At 38.1% G+C, this 23,471-nt stretch overlaps 2 protein-coding genes across 2 annotated transcripts in view; one reads left to right on the plus strand and one right to left on the minus strand.

Moving 5' to 3' along the window:
• LOC149170665 (uncharacterized) overlaps positions 1–22,639 on the minus strand; it is a 42,128-nt gene extending 19,489 nt beyond the window's left edge. The window contains exons 1-3 of the mRNA XM_089428078.1: positions 22,297–22,639; positions 22,055–22,196; positions 21,812–21,926 (exon numbers count right to left, since the gene is read on the minus strand). Coding sequence (XP_089284204.1) covers positions 21,812–21,926; positions 22,055–22,196; positions 22,297–22,639 — 600 coding nt within the window. The remainder of the gene's footprint in view (positions 1–21,811; positions 21,927–22,054; positions 22,197–22,296) is intronic.
• LOC149170664 (1-acyl-sn-glycerol-3-phosphate acyltransferase PLS1-like) overlaps positions 1–23,471 on the plus strand; it is a 147,393-nt gene that overhangs the window by 80,687 nt on the left and 43,235 nt on the right. The window lies entirely within an intron of this gene.

Raw genomic sequence — 23,471 nt, forward strand, 5'->3', positions numbered from 1 at the left:
AATGAAAAGAAAATAAAAATTGAACTTAAAGCAACTCAAACTAAAAACAAAGCAACTAATTCACACTACTTCAACTCTTCAGATCCTTTACCCTTCAGCTCAATCTACCTTGTGGGAAGCAATCATGAACAAGTCAAGTAATATGATATCTAAATGGCAAGAAATTAAATTGCATAAAGGAAACTAATCACACTACTTCAACTCTTCAGATCCTTTACCCTTCAGCTCAATCTACCTTATGGGAAGCAATCATGAATAAGTCTAAGCAATATGATAACTAAGTGGCAAGAAATTAAACTGCATAAAGGAAACTAATCACACTACTTCAACTCTTCAGATCCTTTACCCTTCAGCTCAATCTACCTTGTGGGAAGCAATCATGAACAAGTTTAAGCAATATGATAATTAAATCACACTACAATAAGTAATATTCTGATTCCTTACTAATAGAGTCACTTGACTATAGAAAGAAACCATAAACAAATGAGTAGTATGATGTCTAAGTAGCAGAAAAAGAAATAAGCAAATCACAACTTTGAAAAAGGACAGTGCTGGAATTAAACTTCAGAAATAGGAAATTAGCAGGAAGGACAAGATGATCTCATATGTCAATAGTTATCAAAAGATGAAAATTTGCCCGGGCTGCCTAAGAAAACCTGCAGAAAAACGTTGATCAGCTGACAGCTATAAGAAAACAAAAGTGAAAATATAAACAGCAGTGAATTAAAAACATCAAAACAACATGTTATATACAAGCTAGTAATTATAAAAACAGAAACATAATAAAATCAAATGACAACTATACAGGGCTTTAGTGCGCAGGGGTCCTCTGCCACCTCAGCCAGTCAATGAACAGTCACAAGAACGAGCTCAAGAAAGTAGTCTTCTCATGTATTAAAGCAGCAACAACATATATAAAACAGAGTACAGTGGGGTGACAATAGAAAATAGTTCAAAAATTACATTCCAAAAAGCTTCTTTACAGTGTTCATCAATGCGTTATTTATAATGAAAAGTGCTGAACTGACTAACTGAGTCCTATGTTATCAACTGCGTTGCCAAAGACACGTAGATCTCCTCAGCCGAGATCTAGCGTAACTGTCATCATGCCTATTAAATCTTCGGAGTGGTAGCTGTTGGATTCAGGTTACGAGGATGATCTCCAGGTGTGCCGATGTCTACGTGGGCTGAGGACTGGGCCACGTAAACTCTCACGTGCTCCAAACAGAGACGTGCCACCGCTAAATACCTTGGTTGGCTTTGCCTTTGACCCTTGTTGACCGTGACCTTCTATGGATGATTTGGCAGATTTGAAGGGACATGTTCCATGTACCCGTCACCTGTAGCTTACCCATGTGGCTCGTTTCTTCATAGGACACCTGTAGCATAGCTTTTAACAAAATAGCTGCGGAATCCTGTGCTAGCTGCGGAAACCTGTGCTGGCTGCGGAAACTGACAAGTTTCCGCAGCTGCCTGAACAAAAATCTAAACCAAACAACAGTCATAAGCATAGTTAGAAAACCATGTCAGAAGCTCTTTTTAGACTATAATGCAATGATTTAACAGCTTGATGGATGAAGTAAGTGGGAAAAAAGAAGGCTGAGAGGGTGTATAGGAAGATGCAGGTTTGAGGCTCAACATACCCCCACTGTGAAGGTGTTGCATGTCCTCATGCAACCAAAATTTAGTTATTTCCCTCTAATCCATATGTTCTGAGGCTTCTGCTAGGACATTTAGCCCTCTTTTCTTCTTCTTTGATGCTAACATTATCCTTGTTTTCCTGACTAGACATTTGAACTTGAGATTAATCAATGCTCTGCTTAACTTTTTGCACTTCTTCTTCAGTTTCCTGTTTTTCTTTTGCCACAGTCCTAAATGGAGCATAGTGTTATCATGGACAACCTTGTCTACTTTACTCTGCTCTTTGAGTGCTTCACTTTCCTGTTTGATATGCCTATTTAGGACTTCTAGTTCAAATACTTCCTGTTTCAAACACTGAACTTTTGCATCTAGTGGCAGAGTGGTACTTGGTCCTGCAGCTGATTGTTCTAAGGACTCCAGGTAGTTATATACCTCTTGCTGATTAGGATCTACCTCAGGTGTCTTTCTCGGACTAGGCTCAAAATCTGGTAGAGGAGGAGGACTGTTCTCTCTTTCCAGCCGAAAAGGGCTTTCATCATGTGGAGGACTTGAGTATGTGCTTGGCTGGGCTGGAGATTTCTCAATTGTCTCTTCACCTAAATCAATAAAGTGAGACTGTTTTTCTTGGTTTTTATTCACTTTTCCTTTTAGCCTAGTGCTCCTCCTTAAGTATAGACTAGTACTTCTTCTCTTGCGCACTCTGTTTTCCTTTTTGCTTTTTCTTTGCTATAGCAGCAGCTTGAAGATGTACTAATCTTTCTGACAGAGGTTGATAATCCTCCTCTATGGATTGCTCAGGGGATGGATAGACTTCTTCAATGGTTCTTTTGCCTTTTTCTTTCTTCTGTTTCTTATTTTTAGCTCTATCTTCTTCTTCTTTTTGGACAGTTTCTTGAATTTCTATTGTAGGGGAGTCTTGGACTGTAATTTTCTTTTCTTTCCTCCTACTTTTCCTTGGAATCTTTGATGGACTGCTTCCAGAGGCCTCAGGCGGCTCTTGGAAGTAGTTTCTTGTCAAAAATTGCTCCCAAGTATCCTTAGTTTTCTTTAACTGGTCCTCAATAAGAATTTTTATGAATCCATGATGGTAGAGATGAGATTCAATGTTGCCTATGTGTTTTTGAACTGTAAAACTCATCTTTTTCAAACTCAATAACAAAAAATGAGGCAAATTAAGATTGTGACCCTCTAGGAAATTCATCATAAGTCTAGCATGATACATATACATAGAACCAAAACGACCTTCACACGTGATAAATTTCTGGATTACTAACAGTAGACTAGACCATTCCTCTTTTAGTGCATGAACAAGAATGCCTCTTGTAAATACGGTGGTATCCATACCTTGGTTTTGTAGCATGATTCTCCATATTTGATCGTCCACACTTCTATTTTTAAACCACCTTTCACCTTCCAAAGGTAGGCCTGTGGCAGCTGCTACTGTGGCCTCAGTCACTGTAAACTTTAAGTCTCCAATCTCCACTGTTTGTCCATCAAAAGACCGCGCAAAAGCTTTGGTCACCTCCTTGTTATGGCCTTTAAACTTTTGGATAAATCGTAGCCATCTGGCTTTCTTCAGCAATTCCTTAGTTTGAGGATAACCCTCCAAGTATTTCAGTCCTTCTGGCTCGGCTCTCAGTAATTTTCCCATCTGTTGTTTTAAATTCCAACTGAGAGTTCTTCTGCGTGTGAGGGTTCAGAAAAAACGGCTCTGTTACAGGGTTTAGGATAGACTGTAGTGACTGCAGTCGGGGTTTTAGGATGACTGTAGTGACTGCAGTCGGAAATGGAGAACAAACTGTAGTGGCTGCAGTCGGAAATGGAGAACAAACTGTAGTGGCAGTACCCGAATTAGCGGAGGAATAGACGGCTGCGGAAATTACGGCTAAGAAGAACTGTAACACAATAGGTCACGTCTCAAGAGTACGGGTAATAAATGGAAGTGCAGTCAGTGTTGAGTTTAAACTCGGAATAATCATGAGACCGTTGGAGAAATGAATGCAAGGTGTGTGGAGTGATATCGTGGAATAGGAGTGGTAGTGGAGCTATCGTATCAAATCATTGCACATAGTAGAACTTGTTATGGTTTGATAACTATGCGTAATTATGACTTGAATTGTTATTTGATAAAGATTTTTGATCATACCTTTGGAAACTTTGTCAATTTTTCCTCAAGGCTTCTAACTAATTGCTCTTTCTTGATGTCTTGGAGATGCCCCATGTCTTTAGTTCAATTACACCTGCATTTCATGATTATGGCACTAACAGTTGACTGTAAATTTGAAAACAGAGTGATGCTGGCTGCGGAAATCGTTTCTGGCTGCGGAAACGGTGTCCAGCTGCGGAAACTGAGACAGCACCCCCTTAACTGCACAAAGATAGTTAGAGAAGAACTAACTGAATGAAAATAGTCCTGGACTTTTATTGATGAAGTGAAATGGAATGAGTGGAATGAAATGAAAATGAAGTGGAGTGAAGTGAAATGGTAATGAGAGTGAGATGGAGGTGAAGTGAGATGGAAAATGAAATGGAGTGAAGATGGAAAGAGAAGGAGAGGAGATTTTTTTTTTTTTTGGAAAATATAGAGTGTCAGGTGTCCCTGATTTTCACTCTACATTTTCTGTATAAGACTGCCAATCTATGATTAGTTTTCAGGCTTATACGATTTTTTTTTTGTTTACTGAAAGAATAAAAGACTAGGCTGATGGGGGAGAAGGATTCTTCTCCACCAGCCTTATTGCAGAATTCTCCTGGAACATTTTGACAAATTCCTCTTTTGAGAGTGGCTTATGATAAATTTTCAATCGGTGGCCATTCACAATGAGAGGAGTTTGAAATTCATCAATAGTCTTGATTTTTACCGCTCCATTGTTAAAGACTTTGTCAATCTTATATGGCCCAAGCCAATGAGTCTGAAATTTTCCTTTGAAGTCTTTAAACTTGGAATCAAACAATAACGCCCAATCTCCTTCTTGAAACTTTCTCTCTTTGATGTATCTGTCATGCCACTTAGTTCTTTGATGTTGAACTAGATCAGTCCTTAAAACTGCATCTTGTCTGATCTCATCTAGCTCATTCAGCTGCTCCATTCTGTGCTTTTGGGTTTCTGATAGATTCATCCCCAACTGGACTGCCATCTTGAAAGTCTTGATTTGAAACTCAATGGCGAGTAGGACCTCTTTCCCATAAACAAGTTCATAGGGAGAATGTCCTGTTGTATTCCTCCATGTAGTTCTGTAGGCCCATAAAGCTTCAGGAAGCCTTTCTGCCCAATCTTTTCTGTGTAGATGAACAGTTTTGGTGATGATGCTTTCAAGAACTTTGTTTGTAGATTCCACTTGGCCATTTGCTTGCAGATGGTAAGGAGTAGATTTTCTATGCTTGATTTTATATTCTTCCATCAACTTCTCCATCAAGTTAGATGTAAATTGACTTTCCTGATCTGTCACAATTTCTCTTGGGACACCAAAACGAGTAAAAATATCCTCAAAAAGAAATTGAACAACTGAATTTTCAGTGGCAGAAGGCAATGCTTTGGCTTCTACCCATTTAGTGACATAATCATTGCATACCAATATATACTTCTTTTGTTTAGATGGTGGATTAATGGGTCCAATGAAATCTAAAGCCCATTTTTCAAAGGGTTCGATGAGTACCTGTGGTTGTAATGGCATTTTATTTGAAAGAGTCGGTCTCTCAACTCTTTGGCAGCTGTCACACCTTCTGACATATTGTTTTGCATCTTTGAAAAGGGAAGACCAATAATATCCTAAAGAAAGGATTTTATAGGCCGTCCTTTTGTCAGCAAAGTGTCCACCGCATGGTTCATCATGACATGCCTTGAGGATGTCAGGCATTTCATCTTCCCGAACACATCTTCTGATCACACAATCTAGCCCTGTTTTAAACAATTCATTAGAAATCCATGAATAACTTGAGCTCTCCTGAATAATTTTTCTTTTTTCACTAGGAAATAGATGTGGAGGTAGCTTCCCTGTAACCAAGTAGTTAGCAATATCTGCATACCAAAGAGTCTTAGTAGTTACTGCAAACAAATATTCATCTGGAAACTTATCCTCTATAGGAGAATCTTCGTTAGTATTTTGGATTCTAGACAAGAAATCAGCTACTGTATTTTGTTTCCCTGGTCTATCCAACACAGTGATATTGAATTCTTGTAAAAGTAAGAGCCATCTTGTAACTCTGCCATTAGTAACAGGTTTATTCATAAGATATCTAATTGCAAAATGATCAGTATGGACAAAAGTTTCATAGCCGGTTATATAGTGTCTAAACTTATTGATTGCATGAACAACAGCTAGGAACTCTTTTTCAGTCACAGTATAGTTTAACTCAGTGGGAGTCAAATTTTTACTGGTGTAGTAAATGGCATAAGGAACTAAATCCTTTTGTCCTAACACAACTCCTAGAGCTGTATCTGAAGCATCTGTGGAAATATGGAAAGGAAGTTTCCAATTTGGACCTCTCAAAATGGGTGCTTCAGATATTCTTGTTTTCAAAGTTTCAAATGCAGATTGACAATCAGGATCCCATTTGAATTCACAATCTTTTGTAAGTAATTTGAAGAGTGGAGATGTTATTTTGGTGAAGTTTTCAATAAATCTTCTATAGTGTCCAGTAAATCCAAGAAAACTTCTAACATCTTTTTGACAATTTGGAATAGGCAACTTGGAGATGACTTCAACTTTTGATCTATCAACTTTAATCCCATCTCCTGAAATATGATGTCCTAAAACAATCCCTTCAGTAAACATCATAAAGCGTTTTTCATGACTTAATGATAGGTTTGTTTCTTTACATCTTATAAGGACTTTTTCCAAATTCTCTAATGCCTCTTCAAACGAATTACCATAAACTGTAAAATCATCCATATACACCTCTACACAATCATGGATTAGATCAGAAAATATTCCTAGTACTGCACTTTGAAATGTTGCGGGTGCATTGCATAATCCAAAAGGAAGTACTCGATAAGCAAAAGTTCCCCATGGACAGGTAAATGTGGTCTTGTCCTGATCTTTAGGTGCTACCTGAATCTGATTGTAACCACTAAACCCATCCAAAAATGAAAAATACTTTTTGCCTGCTAAAGTATCTAATACATGATCGATAAAGGGTAAAGGAAAGTGATCCTTCAAAGTTGCTTTGTTCAATTCCCTGTAATCAATGCATACCCTCCATTTACCATTCTTTTTAGGTACTATAACCAAAGGAGAAACCCATCGGCTATCTGAAATTGGATAAATGAAGTTCACATTAAGTAACTTTTGGAGCTCTTCTTTCACTATCTCCCTAAGGTTTGGATTCATCATTCTCTGAGGTTGTCTGATTGGTTTACTGTTTTCCTCAATATAGATGTGATGAATGCAAGTCTTAGGGTCAATACCTTTCATATCGGTATACTCCCATGCAAATGCAGTAGAATGTTTTTGCAAGATTTTGGTTAGTTCTTCCTGTTGTGATCTTTCCAAATTTTTGTTGATATTCAATGTTTTTCTTGGAAAGATCTCAATGGCGGAACTACCAAATTCTTCCATAGAGAAAAGAGACATTTGTCTAGATGATAGATACTCAATGTCAGAATCTAACTGAAATTGTGTGTGGTCATATTCTGAAGATGTTTCAAAATTTTCTAATGTGTTCAGAATTTGACTATCTTCACTAACTTCAGAAATGGTAAAGACAGGTTGTATAGTATCTTCATCATCAATCCATTCATTATCTCCTATTTCTGTGATTGCTTTTGCTGGAGGATACAGATTGAATTTTTTTGTCGAATTACCATCAGAAATATACATATCCCCAGACCTACAACTGATGAAAGCATCGGCTGTGGCTAGCCAAGGTCTTCCTAAAATGAGAGGATTTCCTCCTAAATTACTCTTGGGAGTTAAAATCATAAAATCCACTGGATATTCCCAAGAGTGTAAGGAGACTGAAATGTCTTCTAATACATCATCTGGTTTAATAATTGATCGATCTGCAAGTTGCAGTAAAGTAGGTGTAAAGAGAAGATTAGGAAGTTTCAGCTGTTCCATAGTCTGTCTACTCATAATGTTGATAGCAGCCCCTAAATCAATCAAAGTGTTTGGAATTTCAACCCCATTGATATGTGTTTTGACAATTGGACTACCGGGATCTACATACTTCTGCATCGTAATTTTTCCCATCATGATGTTTGCAATTTTCCCTACCAGGTGGATTCTTCTTGTGTCTCTAGGTTTCCTTCCTGGTCTTTTAAGACTCAACTCCTTTATTGTTTTTGCTAGAATAGGAATCTCTTTAATGGCTTGTAACAAGGGAATCTTGATACAGACATTCTTCAATTCATCTAGAAAATCATAGTCAGGCAACAAGATTTGTTTTTCCACCCCTTTGTCAATTTGTAATCTTTCAGGAAAAGGAGGTGTGGATGAAGATACAGGTTGCTCAACTATAGGAGTTGTAGGGGTTAGTTCTTCTTTTTCTTTCTGAGTGTTTGGGTTTTGAAGAGATGCTTCAGAACCCTTATTGGCTTCAAGGGATTCTTCCTCAGAAATGCTTTGATTTTGGGCATCTATAGAAGGTTTATCTAAAACTCTACCAGATCTGAGTTGTACATCATTGAGAGGAACAATCATATGGGCAGGAAATTGTTGACCTTCTATCATGTAAGCATTTTGAGGGTTTTTATTATTGGGGTTTGGCAATGGCTGAGAAGGAAGTTGATTTGACTTCTGTTGGAATGGAAGCAAGAGTTGAGAATTTGGGTTTTGTTGAGAAGGTTGTTGTTGTTGAAATGGCAATGATAGTTGTGGGTTTTGATTTGGAAGTTGTGGAGCCTGTTGATTTTGAAAAGATGGAGGATATTGATAAAATTGAGCAAATCTCCCATAAGGATTTTGGATACCTTGTACCCATGATTGAAAAGGATTTTGAGGTTGGGACCAAGGTTGTTGCCAAGGATTCCAATTTGGTGAGGGTTGAAAGTTCATAGAGTTGTTAAACCCTTGATTTTGTTGCCCCTGCCAAGGTCTCCTTGCAACAAAACAGAGAGACTCAATTGTATTTGGATCTTCTTGAAAGACAGCTTTGAGCCCAGGAATTGAAGGACAATCCTTGGTCTCATGATTCTCTGAACAGATCACACATGTTTCTACAACTTTTGCATCCAAGGGACATTCCCTGAGAGCATGTTTTTTTCTACATTTTGGGCAAAAGATGGCTAAAGCTTCAGCTTCTGCTTTCTGCTTATTGTGGATCTTAAGAGTGTCTAGTTGCTCACTAAGACTCCCTAAGATATCAGTTTTGAATTCATCAAGCATATTGCCAATCTCAGCCCTACTTACTGATCCAGTTGCAGATTTGTTTGCTCTGATGAGAGAAGGATCTCTAGGCCCTTTTCCAGTTTTAGATTTTCCTCTTGAGAGATGGACACACAGTTCTGCTATGTCATGAAGTGGAAGTTGAGATATGTCTCCTTTCCCATCATGTTCAAAATATCTATCCATTCATCTCTAATGGCTTTTAATAGAAGGGCTTTCAAGGTTTCCTCATCTAAATTACTCATCTTTGCTCTTTTCAGATTGTATTGGAATCTTTCAAGTAAATCCTCCAAGTTTTCATCTTCTTTTTGTACCATTTTAAATACTTCATCCTTGTGGTTGGTAGGCATACAATAATCCATGTATCTATCCAAGAATGCTTGTTTCATATAATTCCAAGTCCTAATGGATTGAGTGAGTAATCGCATGAACCATTTCAAAGCAGCTCCTTTCAATGTTGAAGGAAACAATTTGAGTTTTTGAGAGTCTTCCAGATAATCATAGGTTCGACACACGACCTCAAACTCAAATAGAAATGTTTCAGGATCTTCATTTCTTAACCCATGAAAGTTTGGGAGGACAGATGGTGAAATATTTTTCATTGTTGCTCGAGAATCCTCATCGACCATAGGAAATCCAAATGAGTTATCTCCATCCCTATTTCCCCTATTGTTACCTTTACCTCCTCCATTATTTCCTCCTCCTCCTCCTCTACCTCTACCTCTACCAAATCCGTTAACTCCCTCTTCTGTCATGGTAGTTTTCTCAGAGATTTCAGAGTCCTCTGGTTCTTCTACTAATGGCGATCGAGGAGGAATTTCTCCCTCTTCTTCCTCAGGTGATTCTACTTCTTCAATTACAATGTGTCTCCCTGTAGAAGAAAAGAAAGAATCTTTTCCTGATTCAGATTCAATGGATGGTGAGGAAGAGTCTCCTAACTCAACTACTGTCTCTTGAATTCCAGGAATCCTAGGGCTAGGAGTGTAGGTTGGAGATGATGGAGGTGTCTCTTGTCTATTCCTTAAGGTAGAAGGAGTTGTAAAAATCGAACTCTTGGCTCTAGCTAAAAACCTTCCCCTAGAATCTCTTGCTCTATGCATGTCATTTTTATTTTTCTTCAAGTTGGGCTAATAATTCTCTTTCTGATCTTCCAGGTCACTCTAGGTGCAAGAAGAGAGCATACTCAAGAAACTATTAAACCAATAACTTTCTCTTTTCTGATCCTCCAGATCACACTAAGTGTAAGAGGAGAGCATACTTTGAGAGGTTATCAATTTTCCTTCCTTGAAATTTTCTTGTGTTTTTTTTTTTTTAAGAAATTGGCTACCTAATTTCACTTCCCCGGCAATGGCGCCAAAATGTTTGGTCAATTTAGTGTATTCTAAATTGCTATTTAAAATGTCAATCCGAGATTCGTAAACTGACGAAGTGAAGTGTACTATATGTATTAGATAACTATTTCCTTAGTCTTTTGTCGTTTTTGAGTTTTTTAGTTTGTTTTTGGATTTATCTTTTCCTAATGTGTGATAGCGAAAATGAAAGTTAAGTGTGGATGGTGATGGTGATTTCTACGGTGATTTCCCCAAACTTAAAAGTGATCAAAGAGAAAGCTTTAAAACAACTGTAATGAAATCAATTCTTAAGAGGAAGTAAATGTATCAAACAGTGAACTAATGACAGTGGCCCAGTATCCTTGCTGCTGAATGAAAAGAAAATAAAAACTGAACTTAAAGCAACTCAAACTAAAAACAAAGCAACTAATTCACACTACTTCAACTCTTCAGATCCTTTACCCTTCAGCTCAATCTACTTTTTGGGAAGCAATCATGAACAAGTCAAGTAATATGATATCTAAGTGGCAAGAAATTAAATTGCATAAAGGAAACTAATCACACTATTTCAACTCTTCAGATCCTTTACCCTTCAGCTCAATCTACCTTATGGGAAGCAATCATGAATAAGTCTAAGCAATATGATAACTAAGTGGCAAGAAATTAAACTGCATAAAGGAAACTAATCACACTACTTCAACTCTTCAGATTCTTTACCCTTCAGCTCAATCTACCTTGTGGGAAGCAATCATGAACAAGTTTAAGCAATATGATAACTAAATCACACTATAATAAGTAATATTCTGATTCCTTACTAATAGAGTCACTTGACTATAGAAAGAAACCATAAACAAATTAGTAGTATGATGTCTAAGTAGCAGAAAAAGAAATAAGCAAATCACAACTTTGAAAAAGGACAGTGCTGGAATTAAACTTCAGAAAATGGAAATTAGCAGGAAGGACAAGATGATCTCATATGTCAATAGTTATCAAAAGATGAAAATTTGCCCGGGCTGCCTAAGAAAACCTACAGAAAAACGTTGATCAGCTGACAGCTATAAGAAAACAAAAGTGAAAATATAAACAGCAGTGAATTAAAAACATCAAAACAACATGTTATATACAAGCTAGTAATTATAAAAACAGAAACATAATAAAATCAAACGACAACTATACAGGGCTTTAGTGCGCAGGGGCCCTCTGCCACCTCAGCCAGTCAACGAACAGTCACAAGAACGAGCTCAAGAAAGTAGTCTTCTCATGTATTAAAGCAACAACAACATATATAAAACAGAGTACAGTGGGGTGACAATAGAAAACAGTTCAAAAATTACATTCCAAAAAGCTTCTTTACAGCGTTCATCAATGCGTTATTTATAATGAAAAAGTGCTGAACTGACTAACTGAGTCCTATGTTATCAACTGCGTTGCCAAAGACACGTAGATCTCCTCAGCCGAGATCTAGCGTAACTGTCATCATGCCTATTAAATCTTCGGAGTGGTAGCTGTTGGATTCAGGTTACGGGGATGATCTCTAGGTGTGCCGATGTCTTCGTGGGCTGAGGACTGGGCCATGTAAACTCTCACGTGCTCCAAACAGAGACGTGCCACCGCTAAATACCTTGGTTGGCTTTGCCTTTGACCCTTGTTGACCGTGACCTTCTATGGATGATTTGACAGATTTGAAGGGACACGTTCCATGTACCTGTCACCTGTAGCTTGCCCATGTGGCTCGTTTCTTCATAGGACACTTGTAGCATAGCTTTTAACAAAATAGCTGCTGAATCCTGTGCTGGCTGCAGAAACCTGTGCTGGCTGCAGAAACTGACAAGTTTCCGCAGTTGCCTGAACAAAAATCTAAACCAAACAACAGTCATAAGCATAGTTAGAAAACCATGTCAGAAGCTCTTTTTAGACTATAATGCAATGATTTAACAGTTTGATGGATGAAGTAAGTGGTAAAAAAGAAGGCTGAGAGGGTGTATAGGAAGATGCAGGTTTGAGGCTCAACAAATTTGCTCAAGAAGGTCAAAGGAATTTGAAATGTCAATGATTGGAGAATTATCCTTCTTCCTTGGACTACAAGTTTCTCAAACCGATGAAGGAATATTCATTTCCCAAACCAAATACCTCAAGGAGATGCTCAAGCAGTTTGGAATGGAAGAATGTGCACTAGTTAGTACCCCTATGATTACTGGATGCAAGTTAAGGATGATGAATCTCCTGAAGTCAATTCAACTCTTTACAGGTCTATGATTGGGAGTCTACTATACTTGACAGCTTCAAGACTAGACATTATGCAAGCAGTAGGAATGGTTGCAAGATTTCAATCAACACCAAAGGAATCACATATGCAAGCAATAAAGAGGATATTTTGATACTTAAAGGGCACACTTGATTTTGGGCTTTTGATATCCTAAGTGTACGAATTTCGCATTGGTAGTGTACACAAACACTGATTGGGCAGGTAGCATTGATGATAGAAAAGGCACCAACGGGAGCACATTTTGCTTAGGAGATTGACTTTTGTCTTAGTCGAGTAGAAAGCAATTATCAATCTCTTTCTACAGCTAAAGCCGAATGCATAGCAACATCAAACTATTGCACCTAAGTTCTTTGGATGAAACAAAATTTGCAGGACATCAAAGTGGAATATGATTAGCCAATTGTCATTTTCTGCGACAACACTAGTGCAGTCAATATCTCAAGAAATCTTGTCATGCACTAAAAAACAAAGCACATTCCAATCAAGTATCATTTCCTCAGAGAACAAGTCGTCAAGCAAGATGTAAAAATGGAATATATTGGCAACAAAGAACATATTGCTGACATCTTTACCAAACCTCTGTCCTGAGAAACCTTTGAATATCTTGGCTCAAGTTGTGAGTGATCTCTCCTTTATCTCAGTAAAGAAAGCACAAACTCAAGGGGAACACCCTTTGTTATTGATGTCAAAGGGGGAGAGAATGCAGACAGGGGGAGAAACTGACAAGAGGTATGGAGAGAATACATATAGGGGGAGCAACTTTTGGAAGAAGCAGATATCAAAGTATTGTTGAGAAATCAATATGCTAGTAGATTAGGGTTGATTCATCTTAGTTGATAATTATTTGTGATTGTTTTTTGGCTCTTATTACTTTTATTATGTTTTCTTCATCAAGCAATTACCAAAATATAAAGTGCATGAAGATCACAAAACACAAAAATGTAGGCTCCAAGCCAAGGCAAAACACCACACGCGGGAAAACCCAAACCAATTCTCTTCTTATAGAATAAGATCAAAGTGAGATATCCAAGACCCCAAAACCAAGAACAAGACCTCCACATAGACCAAATTGGCCCTCCAAAAATTCTCCAACCAACTCAAAGTCAACAAAAGTCAATGCTGGTCAAACCTCAACAAATCTGGTCAAACAAAAATTTAGACTTGCAACTTCGTAGAGTTGCCCCGACACCTTCACACGTGTGAACAAAAACAAACAAAAACCACCAAATTCTCTCTCCCTTGACTTCACTATTCTTCTTTGTTGAGAAAAATGGTACCAAGGAAGTGTTTCCTAGGCATTTATCCCTTTGGCTTAGGAATACACTTTAATAACTTTTTGTCACGAGACATTATGAGTTGTATTATGTCATGGAGTTAAGTCACTTTATGAGGTGGTACATGTGTTAGGTACCTTTTAATTTAGTCACTTTATGTTTTAATTATGACTTGATGAGAAAAAAGTACTAAGTGCCTTTTTATTATTAAAATCACTTTCTATTTTAATGTTGACTTTAAGGAAGAAAAAATGCACAAGGTACAAAATATGTTAAAGTGACTAGGAGTTCTTTAAGTGAGGGGGACAACATGAGAGAGGGAGTCAAGTGGGGGACTTGATCTAATCCATTGATCTTATGGGTTGAGATTTAATCTCGGGCCTTGATCAATAGGGTTAGGTTTTTCCTCTCTAATGAGAAGACAAAAGGAAAAGGCAAAGGGTTTTTCTCATTATTCTCATGAGACTTGAGGAGAGGAGAGGAGGAGAGCAAGGAGGACAAGTTTGTAGGTCTAAGGAAGAGTTTGGAGGGTTGAGAACAAGGAAATCAAATAACATAGTCAACCTTGAGTTTTCAGGAGCAGATTGGCATGCATCTAGAAAATTTTGGGATGTGTTTCTTGGGCCAATTTATTTGGGTTTCCAGGCCGAGTTTAAACTAGAAAGCATGTTGGACTAGGGCCTAGTTTTTAGAGTTTTACCAGGCCGAGATATGGTGAGTTACCAGGCCGAGTTACAGTGAGTTACTAGGTCGAGAAAGAGCTCAGAGAAAGCATGAAAACTGAGGCCCATCTTTGCTCGTTTTTTGGGTTTGACAGTGAAAAGTTTGAGGCTTCTTCAACACTTATTTCAAGGCATCTCAAGGGGTTTTTCAAGGCTGTGTAAGGGCATAAAATTTTGAGTTATAGTCTGTTGTACTTGGCTCGGAAATCAAACACTGTTGGGTGTTTTTATGCACAAAATTCAATGCACTTATCAGTAAGAGTTTATGACTGTGTGGAGGCTCATATTTCAGTGTTACTTGGCAGTGTCTTCTTCAAGCTTAAAAGGTAGATAAGTTTGACTTTTTCTATTGTACAAATTTCTTTAAGAGCAAATAAAATCCTCCTTGAAGACTAGTTTTCCCCTTGTGGGTTTTTTGAGGGTCATTAGACCAAAACCAAGTGTGTCAAATAGTGCGTGTGCTTGCATTTATTCCTTGTATCGACTGTGAAAACGAAAGAGTAGAGTAGTCCTTGTTGTTCATTTTAAATGCAAACTAACATATATATCAACCATATGTTATGATGGGGTTTGAATACTAAACACATGCAAAAATTAGAAACTGGGTCGGCTACAACACTACAATCATTTTCTATGTTCTTCTTGTATTTTGCACAGAAATCAATTTGTGTGATGAGTGATCAAATGAGGTCGAAGTCTTTTCTATTTATAGCTTTCCAAGAGGTCAAATAGATGCTTCGTCTATGTCGACTTGTCTAGGTAGGGCCGACCTGGTCTTGTGGTGACAAATTGACTCTTCTGACTCAAAATAATTTTTTTACTTTTTCTTACAAGTAGTCCAAATGGACTTTGGCTCATGACAATTTTTTCTTTTGACTCAATAAACCCTAGAAACATGAAGGCCATGCTTGACTAATAATAATAATAATAATAATAATAAATTCTTTTGCTTCTTTTTGCTTTTACATGCAATATATATTGATACAAGTACAATGACAATTTTGAAGATCAAACCTGGTTACATTTTTCAATACTCCCTCTTAACTAGGGAGGTATTCATAATTACACGACAGGATACAAGGATACTCTCAAATTGAAATATTCTCATAAGAAGAGTTCAGATTGATGAGCATCATCATAGCCAGCATTTTCAATTACAAAATAGCAAGCCCTTGAATATGACCCTCCACAACACCTATTAGTAGGTCATCCACATAAAGTAGTATGATCACGGGTTCATTCTTTACCACCTTGATGTAGAGATTAGGATCTGCAATTTTTTTGACGAAATCAAGTCTTAGTAGATATGCATCCATCTCGACATACCATGCTCTAGGGACTTGCGTCAAGCCATATAGAGCCTTTTTCAACCTGCAAACATGTGTTTCCTTACCATGAACTTTGAATCCCTGGGGTTGCTCAATGTAGACTTCCTCATCGATCGTCCCATATAGAAAGACTATTTTTCTAAGTTGCATGAAACGGGGAAATGGGTACGAGTTTCTGAAATGGGCACGGGTACGAAATATGACCCCTTCCCCCCCCTCACTCCCCCAAAATTTTGGAAACGGGGAAACACAATATATATATATATATATATATATATATATATATTAGGACATTTAAGAAATATGTGCAATCATAAAGCATATATGATACATTCTAATTTATTACATTATGGTTAAATTGTCAATTATCAAGGCATAAACTATAAGTCTCTAAATTTACATCACATTTACTCATGAATGATCACATAATGAAAATAGCAATATCCAAAATCAGCCATGAGAAATTTCTAATTTCTTGTCTCGTGCTTGATTGGGAGTCTCCTCCTACATAGTCGAACAACCTTAGTGCTCTTGGTTAAATACAAGTTCCATACCCTAGTACCCTACGTGCTCTTGATTATTAGGAGTCTCCCCTGCATAGAGGGCTTGGTTCTCTTGATTAAATACAAGTTCCATACCCCAAGTACATGACAAAATACAATTGAAACATTGCAATCCCCCAACCTTGAAATCCTGAAAAACAGATAAGTTTGCTGGATTTTGAGTGAGATTTAAAATTCTACTTTCTCCATATGAAATCCAATGAGGGCGAAACCACTCTCAAACATCCTGAGACATTTCATGGTAATGTTAAAAATTTAAGTAAAGGGACGAAAATGAAAAATAAAGGAGAATGTCACTTTTACTGCATATCAACACTAGGGCCATAGCCTTGAACATTAGGCCGCCCCACTCAAAAAAATCCTCTTTTTTATAACTTGAGAGGCATCTAGAAGCATCAAGAAGATATTTTAATCGCCCAATAAAAAATTAGAAGTGAAAAAATAAAAAAAATACAAGAAAAAGTCAAGTTAGAAGAGGAAACTTTGTTGTACTGCCTGGAAACTTGTTTCCGACCGAACGCGTTTCCAGACAGTACGGTACGAGTTGCCTCGTTTCCATTTCATTTCCTACTGGAAACATACTCTTCTCCAACGTTTCCTGCAACTTAGCTATTTTTACATCCATTTGATAAATGTTCCATCCCATAGCAGCTGCAATAGAAATGAGTGATCTAATGGTTGTGTATCTGCTTGTTGGAGCGAAAGTTTCTTTATAATTGATTCCTTCTTGTTGAGAGAATCCTCTTGCCACAATTATTTCCTTATACTTGTCAATACTTCCATCAATTGCATGCTTGATTTTGTACACCCATTTGGAAGTTACAATTGATTTGTCTTTAGGTCTAGGAACAATTTCCCAAACAACATTCTTTATTATACAATGGTATTCTTCTTGCATTGCATTCCTCTATTCTTGATGTTCAACTGCCTTTTCATAAGTGGTAGGTTCTGCTTCAATAAGTTTAGTCATGTAAGCTGCATAACTTGAATATCTCTTAGGTTTCTTTCTTTCTTTGAATGTTCCTTTTTTTGCTGCATGTCTTTCGGCTTCTTGTAGAGTTGACCTTAACCAATCTGGCCTTTTTCAAGTTTTTGTAATGATGATTAGTTGCACAGGTTGACTTGGTGCTTCAATTTCTTCATGATTAGTTGTAGGTTTCAGAAGATTGTCTTGCCTTGAAAGTTCATTTATAAAGATAGGTTCTTCTTTTTCATCAGAATCAATGGGGATATCTTTGGACTTCTTGTATGCATTGCTTTCGTAAGAAAGGACATCTCTTCTTACTTCAATGCGACGTTCTTCCTTGATGTAGACTCTATATGCTTTTGATGAGGTGTTATATCCCACAAAGTTGCCTTTTATGCCTGTCGGGTCCAACTTCTTCCTTTTGTCCTTGGGAATGTGAATGTATACAAGATGTCCAAAAATTATGAGATGATCAACATTTGGTTTCTTTCCTATGAATGCTTCTTCTGGGGTGATGTCATCAAGAATTCTACGAGGACTTCGATTTTGTATATAGACTGCTATTATAGAAGCTTCTCCCCATAAGAACTTGGGAAGGTCTTGGTCATGTAGCATGGCTCTAACACGTTATTCAATGGATCGATTCTTCCTTTCAGCCACACCATTCTATTGAGGATTGTAGGGAACTGTCAACTCCCTCTTAATTTCCGCTTCTTTGCAAAAAGCCATAAGTTCTTTAGATGTATATTCTCCAACATTATCTGATCTTAGGGTTTTGATTTTTTTTCTCTCTTTTGTCAAATTTTCTACTTCTACGCACTTCTCGAATACTTCATCCTTAGATTTTAGGAGGTATATCTAAGACTTTCTGCAGTGATCATCAATAAATGTTACATAGTATTAATGACCCCCCCGTGACTTCTCCTTGTCTTGGCAATTTAGGAGGTGTTCGACCTAAATAGTGGGGGCTTGGGCTGATGCCACATTGGGCCCTTGCTCTATGTGTTCTTGTCTAGTAGGTTGTTAAGACCTTAGCAACACTGTTCATTTGATCGATAATAATTACCAACTATTATGTGGCTTGTAGAGTGTTGCACATATCTGGGGAGGTTGCTAGTCCCCCATCAACCATTTTATAAAAATAATAGTTACCAACTACTATTGTTGTTGGTGGTTGAAGTAATCTCCACCTGGAATTTTGAGGGAAGATGGGGATTCCGCAAGATTTTCCTTGGATATATGAGATGATGATGATGATGATTATCGTGCACTGAGACCAACTTTGGTGTAGGGGGCTCTAAGAAAATCCATAGGGGATTAATTTATTTTGTTTTAACATTTTGTTTCTGTGATTGAAAAGATTGGAGGGCAAACCCTGGTAGATCAACAACCATGCAAACACACTGACCTTGTAGGAGAATATCAAAGACCATACTGTCCAAAGGTGATTCACCCACTTAAATTTTATATTTTATGTCTTAATACATCCATTTTGTTGTATACACATTGAATTACATGCTAGTTGATTTAATGAAATACCTTGTTATTGGGTATTTCTCACGTAGCGCAAGCTTTGAAGGTCAACCTGAATGCGTGGCCATTGATGTAGAAAACACCATTGGTCCATCATGATTCCATCTTAAATTTAATAATTTTTGAGAGTCTAATTCATATTCCTTCTAAATCATATTTGAACTTTAAAGCTATATTAATACAACTAAAACCGGGGAGTATTTCTTGAGGGGTTTATTTATTGCCACTCCTTGAAAACCTTATGGTGCCCCCTTTTTCCTAAACACCATGCCATTTTTCTTGACCTTGACCCCCAAACGATGTTCTCCCACACAACCTCCCTTTATGACATTCTTGGACAACCTCCCATCCCTTCATTTGCCATCTTTTTTTTGAATGGGACATTAGGGGAGTAGTTAGAGCTTTGTGCACCAATAGAAGAGCTAATGGGGAAGGGCTTTGGGTCAAATTTCTTAAGCATGGCATCCAATCTTTTGAGCCCAGTATCACTGATTTATTTAATCATGTGGTATGCTTAGGCTTTTTCCCTTCCTTCTTGGACTAGACACATTTTTAATCCAATCCACAAACTAAGGAGTAGTTAAGATATTAACAACTATTTAACTATCATGTTGGGTCATACATCTCTAATCTTTACACCACAGTCTTACACCAATGATTCTTTGAGGAGTTTGAGTGCCGTCATCTTAGAGCTAGAGGAAAATCAGGTTTGCGACCTTACTACTAGACGATTGATCACATCTTCACACTTCGAGCCATATTTGAGGAGGCTCGTCATCCCTCTTTGAGGGTTTATAGTTGTTTTGTAGACTTTCAAAAGGCGTTTTACACAATTCAGAGGGAGACATTGTTCTAGAGACTTTGTGGCATTGGCATATCTAAGAAGCAACCCTCATGAGATTGTATGAGTCAGTTTTGGGATGCCTTAGGATGGCATATGACCTTTGCAACTTCATCAAGAGTATTATTGGGGTGAAACTGGGGTGCCCCCTATCATTGACCCTCTTTGGGATCTATATCAAGTGTCTTCTAAGTCAAGTGTCTGGTACTAAACCCTCTCATGCTCTGTGTGTAAGTCAATTGATGTGCTTTTCGGCTCACTCTGCAATGATGTCGAGGGTACCAGTTGGCCTCCCAAAGGGGGGGGTCTGAGGGGAAACTCGAGGTCTTACTGCTCTATTATCTGAAATACCATGGAACTCAACTCGTTGTTTGTTGCTCTGACCAACCAGATCAACTTGAAAGTATGATGTGATTGTCCGAATTGTCCCCGAGTGAGGCGGGGTATGTAGGATCTAAGATTTGTGTCTAATATCTCCTAGATGAAGAGGGCTAAGCATCTCTAGTCACGATATGGAAGAAGGTAGAGAAGTCCGACAATGAGCTAGTTCCCAGTTCACACCCCTTGCCCTTGTTCATTAGACTCAGGAGACCTTGACAACATTGGCTTCATTGTAAAATCTCTCTCTCACACTCTCTCTTAAACAGTTCTTGAGTTGTCCACTTTTCCAGTCTTGGAAAAACTCACTAAGTATTTTGTATCACTGTACCTTTGTCACGGTCTTATAGACTTATACATATGCTCTGACGTTGTATTCATGCATGTTTCTTTCATTATGTTATTTTCAACATTTTCTAGGAGATGCGGTTGCACTCCCACATTGTACCCATACTGCTTATAGTCCTTAGTTAGTCCCATTAACCTACTTTTGTGGTCAATCAGTTATCTTATCTTTTCCCTTTGAGTGTACTGGTATATGGGACATTATTGCAGATCTTATTTTATTAGCATCACGAGTAAGGGGATTTTGAAACAGGGTAGGAAGCAAGCATGCATCTTAACCAGGAAAAAATAGAATTTACCTTTGGTGAGTCCATTAAGGAAAGAAGTATGATGGGGAATTGGCACTCAATTGATGTTTCAATCCTTATTCCCTGGTGAACTTATACCAATTACTTTTTAGGGCGTGATAATTAATAAAATTTTATGGAGGCTTGTTTGATGAATATGATTTTGAATATAAAATTTTAAACTACTCCATCACTTCTTGGCTTTAGTTACAAGAGTTTCCATGTAATGCTGATGCTTCCAAAAGTACCAAATTGTCAATCTTTGCAATTTAAATCAATGTTGATAATATCGGTATCGGGAAAATATCGACGAGGGTCCAGAAAATATCTTATCGGCAATATCGGCGAAAATATCGGCAAATATCGGCAAGCATAAAAAATGCATAATATATTCATTTTTTTCAGATTTTTAAACATATAAAGCAATAACAACATGAAATAAACACATTGGCACATAAATATGAAGAAAACACTGATATATATGATGTCAAATAGAAATGATATATCAAAGGCGATACCAAATCGTGCTAATCCCTGATAATTGTCCATTCAAGGACTCAAATGTGGAGAACCAATACAAAATAACATCACATATAATAATAAAAGTATCTCATCATCATGAGTTACATGTAGCATAACAAATAAAAATAGCAGCTATCTATCTACTGCCCTCTCCCCGTTTTACGGGAAAACATGATGGGCTGTTTGCCAGGCCTGCCCCTAGTAGTAGAAGGCCCTGACCCTGCCTCTGCACCTAATGTCAAATAATGAGTGCTAGGCATGGAGCTATGCTCTCCTATATCTATAGCAGATGGTGTTGATGCTGATGCTCCCGCAGTGTCCTCCTCCTCCTGCTCCTCCTGCTCCTCCTCTAAGCGCTGCTGCTCCTCTGACTCCGAGTCCTCCTCTTGCTGCCCTTGCTCTAATGGATCATCTGCCACTGGCTCTAACCATGAAGGTGACTCCTCCAATATGGGCTCCTCAGACTCCACTCTCCACGGAGACAATACATCAATATTGTCTAAGGAAATGGCATCTGGATCCACTGGTGATTCTATTTGCCTCACTCGAAGTCGGATGTTGTAATGCACATACACCAAATCGTTGAGGCGTGCGAACTCCAACCTGTAAGAGTGTCAAAAAAAGTAATGAGTCTTGACTCTTGACTCTTGACACTTGAAGGTCATAAATTAAAAATTAAAAATTACAATAAGTGTAATTGCTCAACTGAAGGCTTGAGTTCAAAGTTATACCTGTTGCGCTTTTTGGCGTGTATTTTCTCAAATACACTCCAATTGCGCTCACACCCTGAAGAGCTACATGTTTGACTCAAGATTCGTATAGCCAATTTTTGCAAATTTGGTGCCCTTGCACCATAGCTTCGCCACCAAATATCTACAACAAAATAATGAAATAAAAAATTCAAAAACTTAAAAGTTAAAACATAATTAAATTCAAATTTCTAATTTCTAATGAGTGATGACTTGTCACTTACGTGGCATGAAGAGGGCCCTTTCCCTAATGGCATCATCAAAGCCAAATAGGCCAACACAATCCTGATAACACTGTATCTCGCGATTGATTTTGCTACGAAGCTCAGAATCAGGTACCATCCTCTGAATACAGGAATGGAGCCCTTCCATCACCTCGCCATCAAAATCAAAGTTGCATTTGTATGAAAATGCAGGGTTGAGGAAGAGTGCTGCTGCATGAATGGGTCGATGAAGCATCCCTCTCCACCGACTATCGATCACATCCCATAACATCATCTGCCTATCAAGGCCAGCAGAACCCTTGTCTGCATAATAGGAACGAATGGCCTCCTTGGCCCTATCCATGCCCTCATACAAATAAGGCATTGCAGGCTTCTCTCCATCCACCAATCTAAGAACCTTTACTATAGGTTCGCTAACTGCACATGCTTCTTGTACTCCATGCCAAAATGTCTCAGAGTACACCATTTTTGCAATGGCTATCCCATCAGGTCTCCTGCTGTATCTACAATTACGCCAATCATCAGACACAAACATTTGCTTCAACTCGAACTGACATCGAAGCAAAGACTGAAGAGTAATAAAGGTTGTGGCAAAACGTGTGATGGCAGATGCCGCAACTCCTTGTTTCTAGTGAACCTCCTCATAAGGCTAAGAACAAAAGCATGGTTATAAATAAACTTGGGGATGCTCCTAGCCATATCAACTGCCTCCTTGATGAAGGAGAGTTTCCCCATATCCTCAAGCAACAAATCAAGACAATGCGCTGCACATGGAGTCCGGAACAATGTGGGATGCCTCTCCATAAGCATTCTGCCGGCAGACACATAATTAGCTGCATTGTCTGTTATGACTTGCACCACATTCTGCACACCAATCTCCCGAATGAACCCATCTAACAACTCACATATCGTTGCTGCATCTTTGATATGTTCTGATGCATCCAACGATTTAATAAACATGGTACCTTTAGGACAATGTACCAAGAAATTTAGAAGGGTCCTGCCCTTCCTATCTGTCCAACCATCAGACATCACTGTGCATCCAGTGACTTCCCATGTCTTTTTCAACTCCGCCAATCTAGAGTTGATGTCCTGTTTTTCTGCTTGAAGAATTGGCCCCCGCAACTCATATGTGGCACTTTTGCACCCTGGGCCCACAACAGCAATAGCATCAC

This window comes from Pinus tabuliformis, chromosome 4_2 (assembly GCF_031772625.1).
Source record: "Pinus tabuliformis cultivar Carrire ecotype Pingquan chromosome 4_2, CPIR1, whole genome shotgun sequence".
NCBI classification, from domain to species: Eukaryota; Viridiplantae; Streptophyta; class Pinopsida; order Pinales; family Pinaceae; genus Pinus; species Pinus tabuliformis.